General features: G+C 42.4%; 1 protein-coding gene across 3 annotated transcripts in view; it reads right to left on the bottom strand.

Annotated features, from left to right (window-relative positions):
- The window catches only part of DCLK1 (doublecortin like kinase 1), a 255,376-nt gene extending 236,520 nt beyond the window's left edge, over positions 1-18,856 (bottom strand). For 2 of the 3 annotated variants that reach the window (XM_071552689.1, XM_071552705.1), the window contains exons 1-3: positions 18,480-18,856; positions 15,083-15,471; positions 776-1,122 (exon numbers count right to left, since the gene is read on the bottom strand). In XM_071552689.1, coding sequence (XP_071408790.1) covers positions 776-1,122; positions 15,083-15,458 — 723 coding nt within the window. In that variant the 5' untranslated portion in view covers positions 15,459-15,471; positions 18,480-18,856. The remainder of the gene's footprint in view (positions 1-775; positions 1,123-15,082; positions 15,472-18,479) is intronic. The other variant, XM_071552679.1, reaches the window with a different exon arrangement.
- Positions 18,857-19,533: the final 677 nt, after the last annotated feature.

The raw sequence follows: 19,533 nt of genomic DNA, 5'->3' as shown, positions 1-19,533 counted from the left end.
TAGATGTATATAGACAAATTACAAATAAAGGTAAAGACAAAAAAGAAGTAGGATTACTTTGTAATATTTTTTAATGTTCCTCCATCCTCAAGTTCAACAAGAAGCCTCTCAAGAATCTCACTGTACTGCAATTTAATAAGTCAGCAAAAAAGAGGCATTGATTGAAAGCATTTAATAGAAAAAATAACATGCAAACTAAATTATATTCTTCAATAAATGTGAGCACCACACATAACCCTACCTGTTTTCCTGCAAAAATGAAAAAAGCTCACTCATTTTCTAACCTTGACCCTTCTTCACCCTCCATTCTAGATACAATAAGATTCATCATTTAGTCACTCTGGACAGCAACAGGGCTGCATTTATCACAGCAGAACGTGTCCTCACTGTTTCTTCTTACAGTTTATGAAAAGCCAAGTACAATGACTCATAAAACTGCTGCAAGAAAAAGCTGAAACAAGTCAACAGAATGATCTTCTTTAAAGTGACATCCTTCATCCTACATTTCCGGCATGCAGTGCCAAAACCACATCACACTTCCAACTTAGACAGATTTAGAACTATTATTTATCATAAATGGCAAGACCTTCACTGAGGCCAAGTAATGATTCATGATATTCCTGAACTGCTCACAGATTTCAAGTACACTATAAGCAGTAGAAGGCTTAGTTGTATGTTCTAGAGAAAAGGGATTTTTTCACTAATGTACCATTCTTTTCCACTTGGAAAATTTTATTTTCTTCATGCTGAGAATGGTCATCATGAAAATTCTTACCTGTTTTCCATCTAGCGTGTATAAGCGTTTAACCACCCCTGAATCCAGCTTGATGGCATCAGTTATATCAGTAAGAACCTGTTCAAATGAATGAGCTGTCTTCTTGTTGAGCAGAATTCGGACTGCTTTCCGTGGTTTCACTCCACTCCTGATGATAGTGACTAGTTTAGGCCTAATGAAATCCTTATTCTCTTTTGCTTCTGGAGTACCTCCTTTAGCAGTGGCAAGAGATGGCACTGAACGAGAAGTAGAAGTTGTCTTAACATTCACTGACCAGTTTGGGTTTACATTCTTCGTGTACTCCAGTTTCTTGAAGGGTTCTATGGAACCACATACATAACTTTCCCCTGCAGAAACAAAAGTGAAAGACCAGCAAGTCAGACTGGAGAGGAAGGGAAAAAAATGAAGAATGCAGAAAAATACAAAATCAAATCCTTCTCAAATTATTTAACATTATTCTTACTGCTCTTGATTTACAGTGCATAAAGTATTGATCTCTTCCCTTCTCAGATGCTACGGATTATAAAATGTATTTTGAAGATCACTCTTCAGTTAACCACTCAAGAAATGGTGATAAAAAAATCCTTGAAAGCAGCAGTTTCCTTTCCAGGAAACACCATTTGCAGTGGGGATCGCTGCTGTCAGTAACAGTGTTCATATTTCATCAGCTGCCCAGCCCAGTGCTTTATCACAGTACTCGCTGAGCCTTCATGCTTAAATGGCCCATCCCTAACAAAAGAGCAGGCCCCAACCACTTCAGAGGAAATAATATGAAATGTTATCAAAACAACAGACAACAAATAACTTCCATTGATGAAAGTGCCATGGGAGATTTGTTAACATGTGATTATTAAAGCTTTAAGCAGCACAAACCCATGATATGTATAGGCAAGAAATCTCACAATATTATTTTACAGATAACATATAATATGAGGGCAAAGGAAGACAAAAAGTAGCAATTACAGATTTCTCATCCCAACAAATTTACCATACTTAAAAGAAAAATAGCAGGTTCATATTTCTACTGAAACAATATCTACAATGAAATATTTTCACAAATACCAAACCCACAAAATGAAACTAGAGGACAACCAAAAAACACCAGCACATCCCTGTTGATTAACACCTGAACCCAGTCCAGCTGAAGGCTGCTGTGAAAGGGGCACAAGCTTAGGTGCTTCCAACCTTTCCACTGAGCTTCACTGTGTCTGCACTGCCAGTAGCACTGGGTGAGTTGGATGAGCTCAGCGACACGATCGAACATAAAGACACTACTAATTTTGCAACAAGTTGATCCAGTTCATTCTCTGTTTGAAAAAAAAAAAACAAACAACAAAAACAAACTCAAAGAAAACAATACAAGATTCAGGAAGACCACACCTGTGGGCAACCTGCAGTAATACTCTCTTACAAATAATCATAGAATCATAGAATCGATTGGGTTGGAAAAGACCTCCAAGATCATCGAGTCCAACCCTTGGTCCAACTCTAGTCCATTTACTAGATCATGGCACTCAGCGCCACGTCCAATCTCAGTTTAAAAATCTCTAGGGATGGTGAATCCACCACCTCTCTGGGCAGATCGTTCCAATGCCTGATTACTCTCTCTGCAAAGAATTTTTTTCTGATATCCAAATTAAATTTCCCCGGCAGAGCTTAAGGCCGTGCCCCCTTGTCCTATTGCTGAGTGCCTGAGAGAAGAGACCAGCCCCCACCTGGCTAGAACTTCCCTTCAGGTAGTTATGGACAGTGATGAGGTCACCCCTGAGCCTTCTCTTCTCCAGGCTAAACAACCCCACCTCCCTCAGCCTCTCCCCATAGGGCTTGTGCTCCAGTCCCTTCACCAGCCTTGTTGCTCTTCTCTGGACTCGCTCCAGCACCTCAATATCCTTTCTGAACTGAGGGGCCCAGAACTGAACACAGTACTCAAGGTGTGGCCTCACCAACGCAGAGTACAGGGGAAGGATCACTTCCCTGGTCCTGCTGGCCACGCTATTTTTGATACAGGACAGGATTCCATTGGCCTTCTTGGCCACCTGGGCACACTGTTGGCTCATGTTGACCTTCCTGTCAATTAGTACTCCAAGGTCCTTTTCTGCCTGGCTGCTCTCCAGCCACTCTGTGCCCAGCCTGTAGCGCTGCAAGGGGTTGTTGCGGCCAAAGTGCAGGACCCGGCACTTGGCCTTGTTGAACTTCATCCCATTGGAATCAGCCCATCTCTCAAGTCTATCCAGATCCCTCTGCAGAGCCCTCCTGCCTTCCAGCAGGTCGACACTCCCTCCCAACTTGGTGTCATCAGCAAATTTGCTGATAATGGACTTAATCGCCTCATCTAAATCATCAATAAAGATGTCAAACAGGACTGGACCCAATACAGACCCCTGGGGAACACCACTGGTGACCGGCCACCAGCTGGATGCAGCTCCGTTCACCAGCACTCTCTGGGCCCGACCCTCCAGCCAGCTCTTAATCCAGGAGAGGGTACACTTGTCCAGGCCATGGGCTACCAGCTTTTCCAGCACTATATTATGGGAGACAGTGTCAAAGGCCTTGCTGAAGTCCAGATAGACCACATCCACAGCCTTCCCCTCATCCACCAGGTGGGTCACCTGATCGTAAAAAGAGATCAGGTTGGTCAGACAGGACCTGCCCCTCCTAAACCCATGCTGGCTGGGTCTAATCCCTTGTCCACCCTGAAGGTACTGTGTGATTGCACTCAGGATGAACTGCTCCATAACCCTGCCAGGCACAGAGGTCAGGCTGACAGGCCTGTAGTTGCCAGGGTCCTGCTTGCAGCCCTTTTTGTGGATTGGGGTGACATTCACCAACCTCCAATCATCTGGGACCTCCCCAGAGAGCCAGGACTGTTGGAAGATGATGAAGAGCGGTTTGGCAAGCTCTTCTGCCAGCTCCTTCATCACCCTGGGATGGATCCCATCTGGTCCCATAGACTTGTTAGGATCCAGCTGGCTCAGTAAGTCAGTAACTATATCCTCCTGGAATACAGGAAGGCTACTCAGCTCCCTCTCTCTGTCTACCAGCTCCAGAGGCCAGTTGTCTTGAGGGCCACCTGTCTTACTGGTGAAAACTGAGGCAAAGTAGGTGTTAAGTACCTCAGCCTTCTCCTCATCTTCCTTAACTATATTTCCCTCCAAGTCCAACAGAGAATGGAGGTTTTCCTTGCCCCTCCTTTTGTTATTAATGTATTTATACAAGGACTTTTTTTTATCCCTCACTGAAATAGCCAAATTTACTTCAAATTCCACTTTTCTTTCCCTAATTTTTTTCCTGCATGACCTAGCTCTATCTGTAAATTCTTCATAAGTAGCCAGCTCTTTTTTCCATAGTCTGTAAACTTTCTTTTTATCCCTGATTTCTTTCAGAATCTCCCTATTTAACCAAGCTGGCTGTCTTCCCCTCCGGCTGGCCTTTCGGCACACTGGTATAGCCTGTTGCTGTGAATTCAAAATTTCCTTCTTAAAACATGTCCATCCCTCCAGGACCCCCTTGCCTTTAAGGGTTGTTTCCCAGGGTATGCTCTGAATCAGTTTTTTGAATAGGCCAAAATCTGCTCTCCAGAAGTCCAGAGTAGAGGTTTTAATGGTGGCTCTCCTTACATCCCTGAGGACTGAAAATTCTATTATTTCATGGTCACTGTGTCCCAGGCGGCCTCCAACCACTACATCATCTACCAGCCCCTCTCTGTTTGTAAACAGCAGGTCTAGCAGGGCCTTCCCCCTGGTAGGCTCATTTACCAGTTGATGAAGGAAATTGTCCTCTATACACTCCAGGAACCTCCTTGACTGCCTCTTCTCTGCAGAATGAAGCTCCCAGCAGATATCTGGCAGGTTACAGTCACCCACAAGAACAAGGGTTGGAGATTTTGAGACATCTGCCAGCTGCTTGTAGAACAATTCATCTCCTTCATCATCCTGGTTGGGCAGTCTGTAACAGACTCCCACAAGGGTGTCAGTCTTGTTGACCTTCCCCCTGATTCTGGCCCACAGGCACTCAACCTTGTCACTGCTGACCTCAACTTCAACAGAGTCAAGAGACTCTCTAACATATAAAGCCACCCCTCCACCTCTCCTTCCCTGCCTGTCCTTTCTGAAGAGCTTGTAGCCCCCCCATAGCAGCACTCCAGTCATGTGAGTCATCCCACCATGTTTCTGTGACAGCTACTGTGTCATAGTTTTCCTGCTGCACTATGGCTTCCAGCTCCTCTTGTTTGTTTCCCATACTGCGTGCATTGGTGTACGTGCACTTCAGCTGAGCCATTGATTTCCTTCTCAACTCGGGCTCTACGCCCTTAGGCTTATCTCTGGAGAGCCCAGTTGCCGTCCCTTCCCCCTTCAAGCCTAGTTTAAAAGCCTCCTAACCAACCCTGCCAACTTATGGGCTACAGTTCTTTTGCAAAAATCCTATCCTGAACAATACCACAAAGATATCTGAGATGTTTTAATTCTTCTGGGTTCAGTAGTTCAGCGTGTGCTAACAGCACACAGGCGTTCACACTAGTAGTTTAGCTCCAGGTAATAACATAAAACCAGAACAAAACTCAGTGATGCATCTCCTATGCCAAAAAGGCACCTACGAAGCAAAGATATTCACAGAATCACAGAATATCCTGAGCTGGAAGGGGCCCACAGGATCATCAAGTCCAACCCTTCGCCCAACACAGGACCACGAGTCACATCATGTGCCTGAGAGTATCATTCAAATGCTTCTTGAACTCTTTCAGGCTCGGTGCTGTGACCACTTCCCTGGGGAGCCTGTTCCAATGCCCAACCACCCTCTGAGGGAAGAACCTTTTTTTGAATATTTAACCTAAACCTCCCCCAACACAGCTTCAGGCCATTCCCTCCGGTTCTGTCACTGGTCACCACAGAGAAGAGATCAGTGCCTGCCCCTCCTCTTCCCCTCACGAGGAAGTTGTAACTGCAATGAGGGCTTCCCTCAGTCTCCTCTTCTCCAGGCTGAACAGACCAAGTGACCTCAGCTGCTCCTCATACGGCTTCCCCTCAAGGTTCTTCATCACCTTCACTGCACTCCTTTGGATGCTCTCTAAGAGCTTTATATTCTTTTATTGTGGTGCCCAAAACCACACACAATATTCAAGGTGAGGGTGTCCCAGTGCAGAGTAGAGCAGGACAATCCCCTCCCTTGACCAGCTGGCGATGCTGTGCCTGATGCCCCCCCCAGGACACGGCTGGCCCTCCTGGCTGCCAGGGCACTGCTGACTCATATTCAGCTTGCCACTGTCCAGGACCCCCAGGTCCCTTTCTGCGGCACTGCTTTCCAGCATCTCATTCCCCAGTCAGTACAAACATCCAGGGCTGCCCCATTCCAGGTACAGAATCCGGCACTGTTCCTTGTTGAAATTTGTATGGTTGGTGATTGCCCAGCCCTCTAATTTGCCAAGGTCTCTGCAGGGCCTCCCTGCCTTCAAGGGAGTCAACAGCTCCTCTGTGTTTTGTGTCATCTACAAACTTGCTCAGTATCCCTTCCAGTTCTGCATCCAAGTCATTTATGAAGATGTTGACGAGCACAGGGCTCAAGATGGAGCCCTGTGGAACCCCATTAGTGAGAGGTCACCAGTCTGATGTCACTCCATTCACTATCACCCTTTGAGCTTGACTCATGAGCCAGTTACTCAGCCACTACATGATGTGTTTATCCAGCTGTGTGTGCTGGACATTTTAACCAGAAGGATCCTGTGAGAGACAGTATTGAAAGCTCTACTGAAATCCAAGATTACTTCACCTGGCTTCCCTTTATCAACTATTCCCAGTGATCCCTATCCTAATGAAAGAGGATTCACAGTTCTTTTACTAAAAGAAATATTTAAACTTTACTTATGAAAATAGATTTTAAGGTTTCAAGGCATCCAACTCAATCCCACAAATATTACAGCCCACAACAAACACAGGCAGATGCAGAGTCACCACAGAAACAGAGGTGGGGAACACTGGGACTTGAGCCTTGGATGCAAGAGAGATTCACGTTTGTTGGCACCGTGCTGAAAAGGTGAGGCAGTAACACACTGTACAGTGTTTGTCAAAAGGGCAGTGGAAAAAATCCAAAAGGACAAAGAACTCAGAGCAACATGTGAAGATGGACTGCTGAGCAGAAAAAATAAAGGCAATGACAGCATAAGAGCAAAAAAGAATGATAAAATGAGCTTCTGGGTTTTTTGCTTTTTCTATTGCTTAAAGCATTACGTTAAAGCAGAACAAAATATAGAGTAGATGATGAAGACACTGCAGTCCTTACTGCCCATTGTGTAAATTCCAGTTAATTGGCATTTTGCAGTAAAATCCAAAGTGTTAAGAAAAGAATCTAAGACAGAACACTTACACCAACCCTACGAGAGATACAGGTGAGCTCGGCCTTTTAGGCACTGTAAAGATACAAGATAGACAGGTAGACAGATAGATAGACAGATGATGGATGGATGGATAGATGGATGGATGGATGGATGGATGGATGGATGGATGGATGGATGGATGGATGGATGGTAACTTTAGGACAGAAAAGCTTAGCTACAGTAATGAGTGATCAAACAGTACACTTTTTCTTTTATCCATGTCCCTAGCTACTCAACTACTGCAAGGTCAGAACGCACCCAAAACATCACATCCATAGAATTAACAAGTTTTAAAAAACATTAATATTATTTTGCAGGGGAAAAAAAAGAAATCCTACTATGAATTCTACTGCATTCAATACAATAAATTCCTGTTCCACAAAATACTTTAACGAATTATTAAACAAATTTATTCTCCATTTTTAAACAAAACTTGGCCTTCAGTTGTGCTTGCTGTGAGACATGAAATCCACCAGAAACCTCTTATTTTATTTTTTTGAGGGGGTTTTCAGGTTCAGTCCTATCAGAGAAATTTTTCAGTTAAGTTGCATGAATGAACTTGTTTATTTAAAAACAAGTCTTCATATTAAAACTGACTTCTCAAAGGGTAGGTGGATAAAAAAATGGCCATGCATGGTGTACTAAGAAGATTTACATTTAGTTTAAGAACTCTTTTGGCTGTCCTTCTTGAAAGGGCAGCATTCCACATGATTTTTAATACCAGCAATATTTAAAGGTCAGCTGGATTCCTTGTAGCATTTAACTGCACATCACCTCTTCATTACAAGATTAATTTTCTGTAAATGATCATAAAAGAAGACCAGTACAATCACTGAAGTTTTGGGACTATTTGAGCATCAGCATTTTTGCCCTTTCTTAATTTCCAACAGTACTATATTACATCAATAAAATATTTACACCAAGATATTTTCTCCCCTTTAGGATGCTCATATTTAGCTACAGAACACTTTGGAAGTAGAGTATCCAAGGCCTTCTAAGATGAAATATCTTTAGTAAGCATTATTTTATATAGGTCAACAGAAATACAGGCACTTCTCTCATAATACTGTTATTCAAGACTGTTTTAGATGTTAGTCAGGGACTACAGTTCTCATGCATACCATGCTGGTCCTACGGGTCAGACCTACAAGAATAAAAACCTTTAGCACCATTAGCGTTTGTATGCAGAGGAAGTCTAAATAAAAGGACAAAAGGTCTTCCACATTTTCATCCTCTTCTCTCTCGAAAGTACTAGTGAAAAAGAAGACTGCAAAGTTGTTTCACATGGGGCATCTTCAGCTTTAGCTATTGCTTCCTCATCATTAGCTTTGACTAACTGCATGGAAGAAAGCAACAATCTCGAGACAGTAGATTTGTAACAGAACACATTGAAGAAGGACATTGCATATTCTGGATTAAGCAAAAGGCACAGAAAATATAGCCCACTTAAAAGTGTTTATTTGACTGCTGCTCCCCCAAAAAGAGGAGCAAGTGTTTCACAAGGCAGTCAGCTGTCACTAATGAAATTTTGACTCTTGATTACAGTATCAATAGCAGCCATTTCAAAAAAAAGGGGAACACTTTTCATCACCTGTTTTAGGAGATCTGACATCCCTGAAAAAAAAGTGATTACCAAATCTTAGAAAGTTTCCCATTCTTGATAGCCTCTTAAAAGCAACAATGCAAATGAAACACACACCACTGGAACCCTTCAAAAAAAGATACACAAGCACTTGTTGGTCAGTTTCAAGCCAGTAATCTTACCATTTAAGTTGCACAAGTGCTCAACACTTCAGGAAACACCATGTGGAACAATTAATATAAATCTTAGCACTAAGAAACTAGTCACAAAGTTAATCAGGGAGGAGGACAGATCCCAAAACACTGTTTATGCTTAAAGAAAAAAAAGGGAAACAAATACCTAGCAAAAAACTAGTACCTGCAGTTACACAACTCAATGCAGCTGAACCACCAAAGGATAGTTCTAACAGGTCATGACAGAATTTCAAGACATGCTTCATTTATTAAATATGTAATGTTTTTAATTATCTATATATGAAGTCGTTGCTATGGAGACATTGAATCCCTGCATTTAAGTACTGGAATTTTCTTGATATAAGTATTTCCCTCTTTGGCATATTGGTATTAGCAGTTAGTTTTCTTCAGCTGGCTGATATTCTCCCCACAAGAATGATCAAGGCATTATCTCTTAAAAATGCCTGTTTGTATTGCTTTTCTGTGCTTAAGGTGATTTGGCCTAAAATGGCCTCGTGAGGAAGTTTTTAGGTGAAAACCCCAGAGAAGGACAAGAGAACCTGTTTGAATCATAGAAGCAAAGAGTGAACAACCAACCCACTCTTTGTGGAGGCTTCAGGACTTAACAATTTATTGAAAATAGTGTTGATTCCTTAGAGCAGAGTACATGGTAGGAAAGAAAAGGTAATCTACAGACTCATCCGAGGTGGAAGAAATGCAGCACTTGCACACTTAGGTGGTAAGGATGTTCAGCAGTGACTTATTGGGGTCTGTTTCCCCAGCAGATTAGAGCAAGAAATATCTTAAGAGAAGAGGGAAGGGACTAGCACCCCTAGCACTCCATGCCTAGGCACACCCACCTTGCCTCGCTTCTACCCTTTGGTTTTGTACATGCATAAGGCAGAATCTCAATCTTTCAGGAGAAAGGACAAAGAATTCTGACTATCCCTCACCACATAGAGCAGATTGCAAAAAAGATGACCTGAATCCAATAAGTTACTGATACTTGATAGTTCCCAAATGTGTTAGTTAATAGAACAATAACCTACTTTAACTACATTGTTGCTGCCTTGTCTTTCTACAGGCAATAGTGCAAAAGAGATGGAGCATGTACAGGAAATAAATCTGACCTACAGATGTTCACCTAGCAATCATTGCACCAGAAACTTTAAATCAGATCTCCTGTGACCTTTTAAAGAATGTCTTTTGCACAACATTCTTTCTTCTGACTAAAAATTCCTCTTTCTCATCAAAAGCCAAGTAAAAAAAAAAATAAAACCATACTTCCTCTCCTTTTGCCACCCAAATTTCTGCAATCTTGCTCCAAGTAAGTTAGGCATTGTACACAGTTAATTTTAAAAAAAAGTAAAAAACAAGAAACAAAAAACTAGAGAGCAGCTAGAATAAGAAATCACATAGCCTTCCAAGAAGTTGTTAAGACACAGTGTGAATCAACTATCTAATGGATGAACAAAATAATCAAATAAACAGTGCCAGAACAACCCTTATTATTTTATGCAACAGGATTATTCAGCTGATTATCAAATAAGGATTGCAGGCATTTCTACCACAGGATCCAGTCCAAGTTTCACCAACTTGGACAGCCCTGGATCAAGTCCATGGTAAACATTCAGTGTAAATTTAATCCTACAAACAAATGTCCACATGGATTCAGCTCCACAAACATTTGAACAGATACTTTACTATTATTATTTTGATATCACATTGCATATGCATATCTTTCCAGCCTATCAGTTCTCAGCTGCTGAGAGCCATGACTTAGAGCATTAGCTCCAGAGAGCATGAGAGACCATGTCAATTAATTTCTACAGTCTGGCCTGGCTGGGCTTCTCATCAGCAACATTGGAGTGGTTGGCAGAGTCTAGAACACAGCAGGAGAAGCAGGTAGGAGAGGTAAAAGCTGAAATTAAACACTTAAGGAGACAGTAGGAGCATCAAGACCCACATACAAAAAAAGTCAGGAACTCTGTTGCAGCCCACCACTTTAGCAAGGAGACACTGGCTTTTGAATCCTCCACTGACAGGCAGCTTCTCTGCTGCTCTGAACACAAACTGCCTGCCTCCATCACAAGCGCTTTCCTGCAGTCCTCATGTGACCCTTCATCTCCTCTGCCCTGCAGCGACATTCACATCTCCCAAGAGTTATTAGCTAGCTATAGCTCTTACTGGATTTTAAAGCTGGTGTATTCAAACTGCTCCTTCAATGAGGACTGCAGCTCTGAGATAGACCCTGAGAGGCATTTGGTTTTCTTTTGCAGATTATTCCTTAAACTATTTTTGCCAATATGCCTACACAAAATATGCATACACAGATACAAGTCTTTAGAATTGTTTGGCAGTGCACCCAATACTGACATATGACAACATTGTTTCCCAGTACTCACTCATAGCTGTGGTTTGAGGTTTTCAGTTTGTCTTTGATGGCCAGTTCTCTTTTGCAGGGTTCAACTTTGTGGCAGATATTGTGGAAACCTAAAACAATCGATTCTGGTTCATACCCAAGACTCTGAGGTAATATTATAACAAAAATTAATGAGAAAGGGATGCAGTTCTTGCTATGGATTGATTCTATGGTCTTTGTTCCACAAAGCAGGACCCGAGGAGTAGAAACTAAGTACTCTTTGTTTCAGTTACCCTCCTCATTCCTATTTCTTACTGTTCTTGTTGCATTGTTCATTGGTAGTTCTGAGGGTATGACCTATGAGTCTAATTCTGTGTTCAGCTTTAAAGATTACATACTTTTAGAGAAATAAAAGCCCTTTAGTCCTTTCCTGAGACTTTCTTTAAAGCTAGAAAATTTATCCTTTAAGAGCAACTTTATCTTCATTGTTTCTACATGCTTTGATTGCATGTCATACCTAGGGAATAAAGCCATGTCACATTTGATAACAGGGTCCTAACATCAGATCTGACAAAAAGAAGGTAACCCAAATCCATTGCATTATTTCCTTCATCTAGGGTTACATTACAGACTGTGTGAAACTTCTTACAACACTAAATATGCCTTGTTATCAAATTCTAACAAGTCTCACATACCCTAAGTCTCAAAAAAAAAACCAAAACAAACAAAAAAATATGTTCCTGCAGCTCAAAATAACCTACAGCACCAGCATACAACCATGCCAGCTCTGAATTTATGCAGAATAAACCTAAATATAACTGAAACAAAACACCTGCTTTACAGTCTTTTTCCTTTAGGACTACTTTTCACACAGCTCTATGTATTTAGCTCTGAGATGAAAGACAGTGGCTGCTGCTTCATCTCCCCAAGGAGCTACTTGCTTCTCTGTCTTCATGTACCCCATGGGAAGGTATGAGTACAGAAACTTCCTCATAGGCATAAAGACAAAAAAACAACACCAATTCGAGGCTTTAGACATTTGCCTTTAAATGTGTTCACTAAAATCAATGTCCCCTCAGTCACCTAAATTCACAACAGTTTCACTAAATTAATTAATGAATTCATACAGTAAAGGAATAGTCTCACCATGAAGAAAGCAATGTCTCATTTCAATAGTTGGATCACAAATGTCATTTGGCAAGAGGCAAAAATCAAGTGATTTTCCAGCTATTTAAACACAAAGCACAGCTTCAAGCTAATTAATGCTGTGCCAGACTAGCCAAACTAATAAATTTATGTAGTAAAGACTGGAAGGGGCTTATATAAAAGCCATTACTGAGCTAGTAATATATGAACCTGTACTGCACATTGAAGCTCTACAAGTGAAACTACAAAATAACCCACCTGCAGTTTTATACAAATAAACAAAAGCATCTTTTCAGGTGGTATGAGGATGTAGCTCTCTATTTGCACACAAAGACTGACTCCTGTAAATCCCACAGTGTTAATGGCACAAAAAAATAAGACTGTCCAACTTGAACTACACCAGGAACGAAGATGTGCTCATTGAAAAGGTAAAGAATAAAGTCCCACAGGATTAAAGGAAATCCCAAAGCCCTTCTTTAAAATAAATAGATTCTTGCACTGTCACTCCTTTTGACTGCTGATTTATAACTGGTATTATTCCTCTCTAGGATGCCAAAATTACTAACTCTTACAGGTTGTTGAATTTATTTCTGCATTTAGTTCTTTCTTTTCAAAAGATGTCTCTGACTGACTGCAAAAAGACTGTCCAAATCAACATTAACATCAATGAAACTTGCTTCTAGACAAGCATACAAATCAAATAAGCAAACGCACAAACACTGCTTTTAAACAGATGTTGATTAATATTGGTCTTTCCTCTCAGGAATTGATTTTCTCCACCAATTAAATACTGTTGTGACAAATACAGTTTTAAACTATGCCCTGAAATTCATAATGTTGCTCTTAAGACCAGTTTCATTTCCATTTCCTTAAACCTCTGGTCCTAGCCCCCAGACACCTTACTTACATGGACAATCCTATCCCTTCAATTTCCTTTTTGGAGAGTCTTGTTATCTCCTTCTTTCCCTTTCACACAAGGAAGAGTGTCAAGAATATCTGCTTCCCAAAACTCCTCCTTAAAAAGCTTTCCTCTGCTATGACACAAAAAAGAGACAACTCAATGGTGGCTGAACATCTGCTATGCAAAGATGTGCTTCCCTTGTGCTTCAGGAACCTTACTTGGCATTAACCATTTCTTTTTCTCTCTCCACGTTAGCTTTCTTTTGATCCTCTCATTACATCCTAATACTACAAGCTCTCTCACCTATTGCTAAAAAGTAAAATCACAAAGAAATTACAATCTCTGTTACAACTCTAAACTCACTATCCAGTGACTATATATCAATCCTTTACACGTTTGTCCATGGCACACTGGGGCCAGGGGTTGGATGGAAGGAACAATGAAAGAATTGTTCCACCTTTATTTTCTATGAACACAGTCAAGTATCTGCATTTAAACTTTACAGACAAGAAACAACCTCATTTATGGCCATGTGATAGTTAATGCTTTCACACATTGCACATTCTGATGTTTTATACTAGAAACCCTCTGCAAGCAAGAAGTACTTGATGTTGGAAAAGCTATTTTAGCTGCTTGTAAAACTTGTGAAAAGTATTATTAATTTTTTAAGCCTAATATTTAAATTGATTAATACTGACAGGTTCTTTTGCCGATAGAACTATCAGTGAAGGAGTGATAAATTCAGTGTTAATGGGTAAATTAAAGACTGGCATGTACGACATTTGACAGTGACCAAGAACCACAGAATCATAGAACATGCCAAGTTTAAGGGACCCCAGTAATGCTTTATAGTGCATAAGACTTATTTACAAATAACATAAGGATCTCTAAAACTATTTGAAAGGAGGTTGTAGCAAGGTGGGTGTTGGTCCTCTTCTCTCATGTTAACAAGCATTAAGACAAGAGGAAATGGCCTCAAGTTGTGCAGGGAGGATTTGACTGGATATTAGGAAACATTTATTCACAGAAAGGGCTGTCAAGCATTGGAACAGACTGCCCAGGGAAGTGGTTGAGTCCCTATACCTGTAAGTATTTAAAAGACGCACAGATGGTGGCACCTAGGAACATGATTTAGTGGTGGACTTGACAGTGGTGGGTTAGCAGTTGGACTCAAGGACCTTAAAGGTCTTTTCCAACCTTAGCAATTCTATGATTGGGGAAGAGCAAAAGGGAAATGCTACAGGGGATAAAAGTTTGCAATCGACCCCAGCTGAACAATGGCTACAATATTATCCTTTTAACACATTGCCAATATTTATGCCACTCCATGAGAAGCTAGTAATTTACTTAATATTCACCTGGAAAGAAGAGTTCACTAGGTACACAGACTTAAGAAAAAAAACCAAAAGGAACATCCATCAGAATTGAATTTCATCTAGGTTTCATTAGCACAACAGACCGTGTGAAGTTTAACAGACTGAAGTCTCATTGGCATTTGAACTTGCATGGTGAAAAAGAAAATGAAGGAACAGATGCAACCTTCAGGATCTAGAACTATCAACACTGCTTAACGGAAACAAAAAAGACATGTTCAACAAGAGGGAAGTAGTAAGACAACAATATTTCAAGGCATAATTTAAGATATTCAAAATTCTGTTTAGACGATTGAAGATCCTTCCTTTATCAATAAGAACAATACCATTACCTTTTCTTAGAAGGTTTAATACATTAAACAAACAGTCACTCAACTTTACACCTCCAAATCTTACTGCTGACCTTCTACTAGCTGGTCCAAGGAGGTAATCTTCTTGGAGCCATCAATCGTGTAGATTGTTCTCACTCCCTGGGGCAGATTCACATTGTCAGACAGAGTTCGGGTCAGATCAGCCAGGAGAGCTTCAAAGGATCTGAACCGGTCAGGGGAGATGGCATATACAATCCCTTTGAAATACCGATCTCCATTACGATAGAAACGAACTTTCTTGGCTTTTTTCTCAGAACTCAGGGTCTGTAGAGTACGGGTTCGGTAAAAGCTGCAGTGGGCACTGTGAGTAGGACTGGGTAAACCATTTACCCGGGACCCTCTGCCATATCTTTGCGCTTTATCACGCTCATCAAAATGCTCCAGCTCCATATCTCTGCCAAGCGACATCTTGCAGTTCAACCTAAGGGATGCACAAAAGAAGAAAAAACCTTAAGGAACTTATACATTTTGAGGGAGCTCACTTTGAGACTTTACATCTCTACATTACAGAGGACTACTTTCTAGGTTGAGAAAAATGTTTGGATAACACCATGCTACATTCACATGGTCATTTTATACATAAGTCTCTAGCCATGCCATAAATAACATTATTAGTTAGACTTTCATACATCATAGAAACATCACTCATGAAACCAAGCTGCTAATGATATACAAACATAGAAGTGTTTGTTCAAATTCAGTAACTCTGAAAATGAGGTGACAAAGCTGAGCTACTGGAAAAAAGAAACAAACGCATCAACTTTCTACTTTTTCTCATGTTATATTCAGGGCTATTTGAACCTAGTCTATCTTCTAGACAGTTTGCACCCCTTAAACTATTTTTTCCAACTGTGACCTCAAGAAGTATTTCAGAAGGGCAGTCAGTCACCAACAAGTAAGTAATGAAGAACTTTTTAGAGGAATAGATCTGGTAGGTTGGCAATAAGAACCAGGACTATCACTTAGTGGGTCAACCCCACTGCTAAGAAGTCCCCACATATTCCAAGCATGGGTTTCCTTACAGCCTAAGCTTTGTAATAAATTACTTCAGTTATCCTTTTGCAAATGCTTTACACACTCTGAACCAACACAAGGGCTCAAATGGCATGAAATTTTAAAAAAATGTATTGGGGTAGACAGGACACTAGTATTTTTCACTTTAGTGCTCTGTAAGACTTGCAAGATGTATTACTAATATTCTAAGCCTAATATTCAAATTGATTAAGGCTGACATCTTTTTTGTCATTACCAAAGGAGTGATAAAATCACGTGTCATTGAGCAAATTAGCAATTGGTGTCTCCCGTGCTTGACAGTGAGAAAAATCCATCTGCCCTGACCAAAACGATCCTATTTGTTCAATACAGTTCACATAAATAGAAGTTAACATGTTCTGAAATTAAATCAAGGGGCCAAACACTCCTGTTCCTTTTTACAGCCAATACAAGTCCAAATTCTACAAAATGCACATTAATCTTCACAAATAGAAGACACAAAAATACCAAAAACACACAAAAAAATCATTATGTCCAAAATACATCTATTTTAATTTAGGAGCCACCTAGATCTGCAGTTGTCTGCAGAACAGCAAAGCACACTAAGTTTATTTATAGCACAGATACACAGACCTAATTTAGAAGTGGCCTCTCTCATTGATTTCCAATAAAAAGACAAAAAACACCAAGCACTAGCTTTGTTTCAACCACTCATAATGTGATCATTAAGAAAAAAAATATATTCAGACTAGCTATAAAACAGTGGGAGGAAATACAGAAAATTTTTTCTTTGGCTTACAGAAGTTTGTATTAAACTAATGATTATAAAGCTGGACCCTGATGCTGTAAAGCTGTGGTGGATGCATTCAGCAACTTCTCAGAGTAGCTCATGTGCTTGACTAGGACAAGCACCTAAAGCTAACCACTGCAAATGCAGGGCCTTGCTGGAAACTATTTACCCTGCTTTGGTTACAGTTCACAACTTGTTTTGTTACATTGGCACAGGATCATACGCTCATGTGTATATGCAAGATTTATACTAGCAAATACTTTAAAAGTACCTAACATATACATGGTGCAGTATATGTGCATGTTTTCTCATATATATACATATGAAAAAGACTAATTTATGTTTTTCCCATACACAACTACACCCCACTTCATTGAAATGAACAAGAATATTTGCTATGGCATTTCATTGATGCTCCTCTATAGGTTAAATACAAAATATAGCTTAGTGGCCCCATCTTAGGATCAAGATTATACCACCACTGTTTCTATGTTTAAAAAATTATGTCAGTTATTTTAATTCTGTTCCAATTCCAATGAGAACCTGTTATTCAGATTTAAACAATCCCAGAATGCACAATTCAGAAATTGTATCTCAGAAGTAATGATGCCTGTGCCAAGAAAAATGGATTTTTTTTAGGTCTGCAGCTTCCATCAAACCATCTCAAACACACACACACGAAAAAAAAAGAAAAAAAAAGACATTTCTTAACAGGCTTTCAGCTTTATCAATTTTGGATAGGAGAAGGAAGAAGTGCGAGTCACTGCCCTTTCTTCCTCACGCTTATGCTTGAATCAATGTCTGTAATTCTCAGTTTCGCCCTTTAAACAGAAATAAAGCTCCCCTTTAACACCACAGTCCTGCTATTTACAGAAAAGCGTGTTCAAACCAGAAGGTCAGAGCAGACAAAGAAATCCGAAACAATTTGTTCTGATCAGATGTTTCCGTTTGTCTGTGTATAAATATATAGCCGTACACAGGCAGATACGGAAAAACCAGCGGACACACCCCTGGAAAACCACCATGCCAAACACTTCACATCCTAACATCTGTTAAAGAATTATTTATAATACAGGTGTGGGTGAACATTTCCACGAAATAAAGCTGATAAAGACAAATACATCGCGCAGCGATGTCACCGGGGCTCAGCGCAGATCATACAGACACTAAGCAGCAAGATGACTACAAGTCACTGGGGGAGGGGGAAACGGGCAAACGTGGACAAATGCGGCAGCGGATTCAGGAAAGAAAGGCTGGGGTAAGGGAAACGTGCTCGACATAACCCTCGTCCGCTGGAGATGGCACCAAGCGCCTTTGCCCCGCCGCGGGCTGTGCTCGCCCGGCTGCGCGGCGTGACCCGCGCGGTGACCGGGGCGGGGGCGCACGGGGGAGCACCGCGCCCGCCGCCCGGGCTGCGGGGTCGGGGGGCAGGGATGCCGCAGCGATGGGACACGGCGGCGGGGCACCGCACAAGCACCTGAACTCGCGGGGCCGCCCGGGGCCAGCGCCGGGGCGAGGTCGCCGCCCCACTCAATGAGCAATGGGCACAGGTGCACACACCGCACCGCCCCGCACCGCCGGCAACCGCGCCCCGCCGACCCCGCAGCCCCCGCGCAGTAGAGCGCAGGGACGGCCGCGGCGCTTACCTGTTCTCCGCAGCCTGGAGGACACCTCCTCGCTCAGACCTGCCGGCGGGGCGCGGAGGGAAGGCGGCGGCTCGGAATGGGAAGCGGCCAAGGAGTGGCGGCTCCCCCCTCCCCCCCCCGCGACCACCCGGCTGCAGTCGCAGTAGTTGCCGCAGAAAGCGGCTCCGCTGCCTTTGTTACGCCTCCCCTGGCTGTAGCGCGCTGCTGGGGAGCCCGAGCTGCAGCTGCTTCGCCTTTCTTCTGCTGCTGCCGGTTGCAGTGATTTGCATTAGCCCGGCCCTCATTGAAATGCGGCTCTTCACACCAGCCTCTCCCAAGCGCTCTCCAGAGGGCGGCGCCGCCGCCGCTGTCTCCCCCTCTCCCTCTCTCTCCTTTTCTCTCCGTATCTCCCTCCCTTTGCGGGCCCGCTCTTCCATCGGCGCCGGAGCCGCTCCGGGCAGCGTGCCCTGCCCGCGCAGTGCGGGTACCGGGGAAGCCGCCGTGGCACCATCGGTCACACTCCCAGCGGGCTCTGCCTGCGGGAATTTCTGGCCGCCTCGTGGGTCGCTGCCAGCCCGGCGCCTGCCTCCGCCCCACGGAGCCCTGGGCAGCGAGACTGTGCCCGAGCTGCCTGTGCCCGAGGCAGGGCCGTGCCTGAAGGCGGGCAGCTGGCCCGACGTCCAAAAAAACGCCTTCAGAAGTAATTTTACCAAATGTGTAAGTTGGCATTTCCATGAGGCTTGCCTGGCCGTGAAGAATTGAAAGCCTGCCCAGTCCCCAAAGCCCCATGACAGGGTTTGGGTGCTAGAGGTGGAACGGATGTGGAATTTAGGTATTAAAAGCAGTGGAGCCATGCTTATTCACACCACTCGCTTAGTTACAGCTGACCTTGGAGGTAACTAACATCCACAGTTGCTACAGTTTTTATGGTTACATTTCCTAGAAGCTGTATTTGCCCGAAGGCATCTCAGTCTTCATCTGACTGAGTCACTCAATGCCTAACCCCAACCAGGTCTTGAAGCATGCTTGCTAAGTCAACCTCCCTAAATCAACACAAAAATTCAGCCATAGCTGA

This window comes from Pithys albifrons, chromosome 1 (genome assembly GCF_047495875.1).
Source record: "Pithys albifrons albifrons isolate INPA30051 chromosome 1, PitAlb_v1, whole genome shotgun sequence".
NCBI lineage: Eukaryota > Metazoa > Chordata > Aves > Passeriformes > Thamnophilidae > Pithys > Pithys albifrons.
This window is presented reverse-complemented; position numbering and strand designations above follow the sequence as displayed.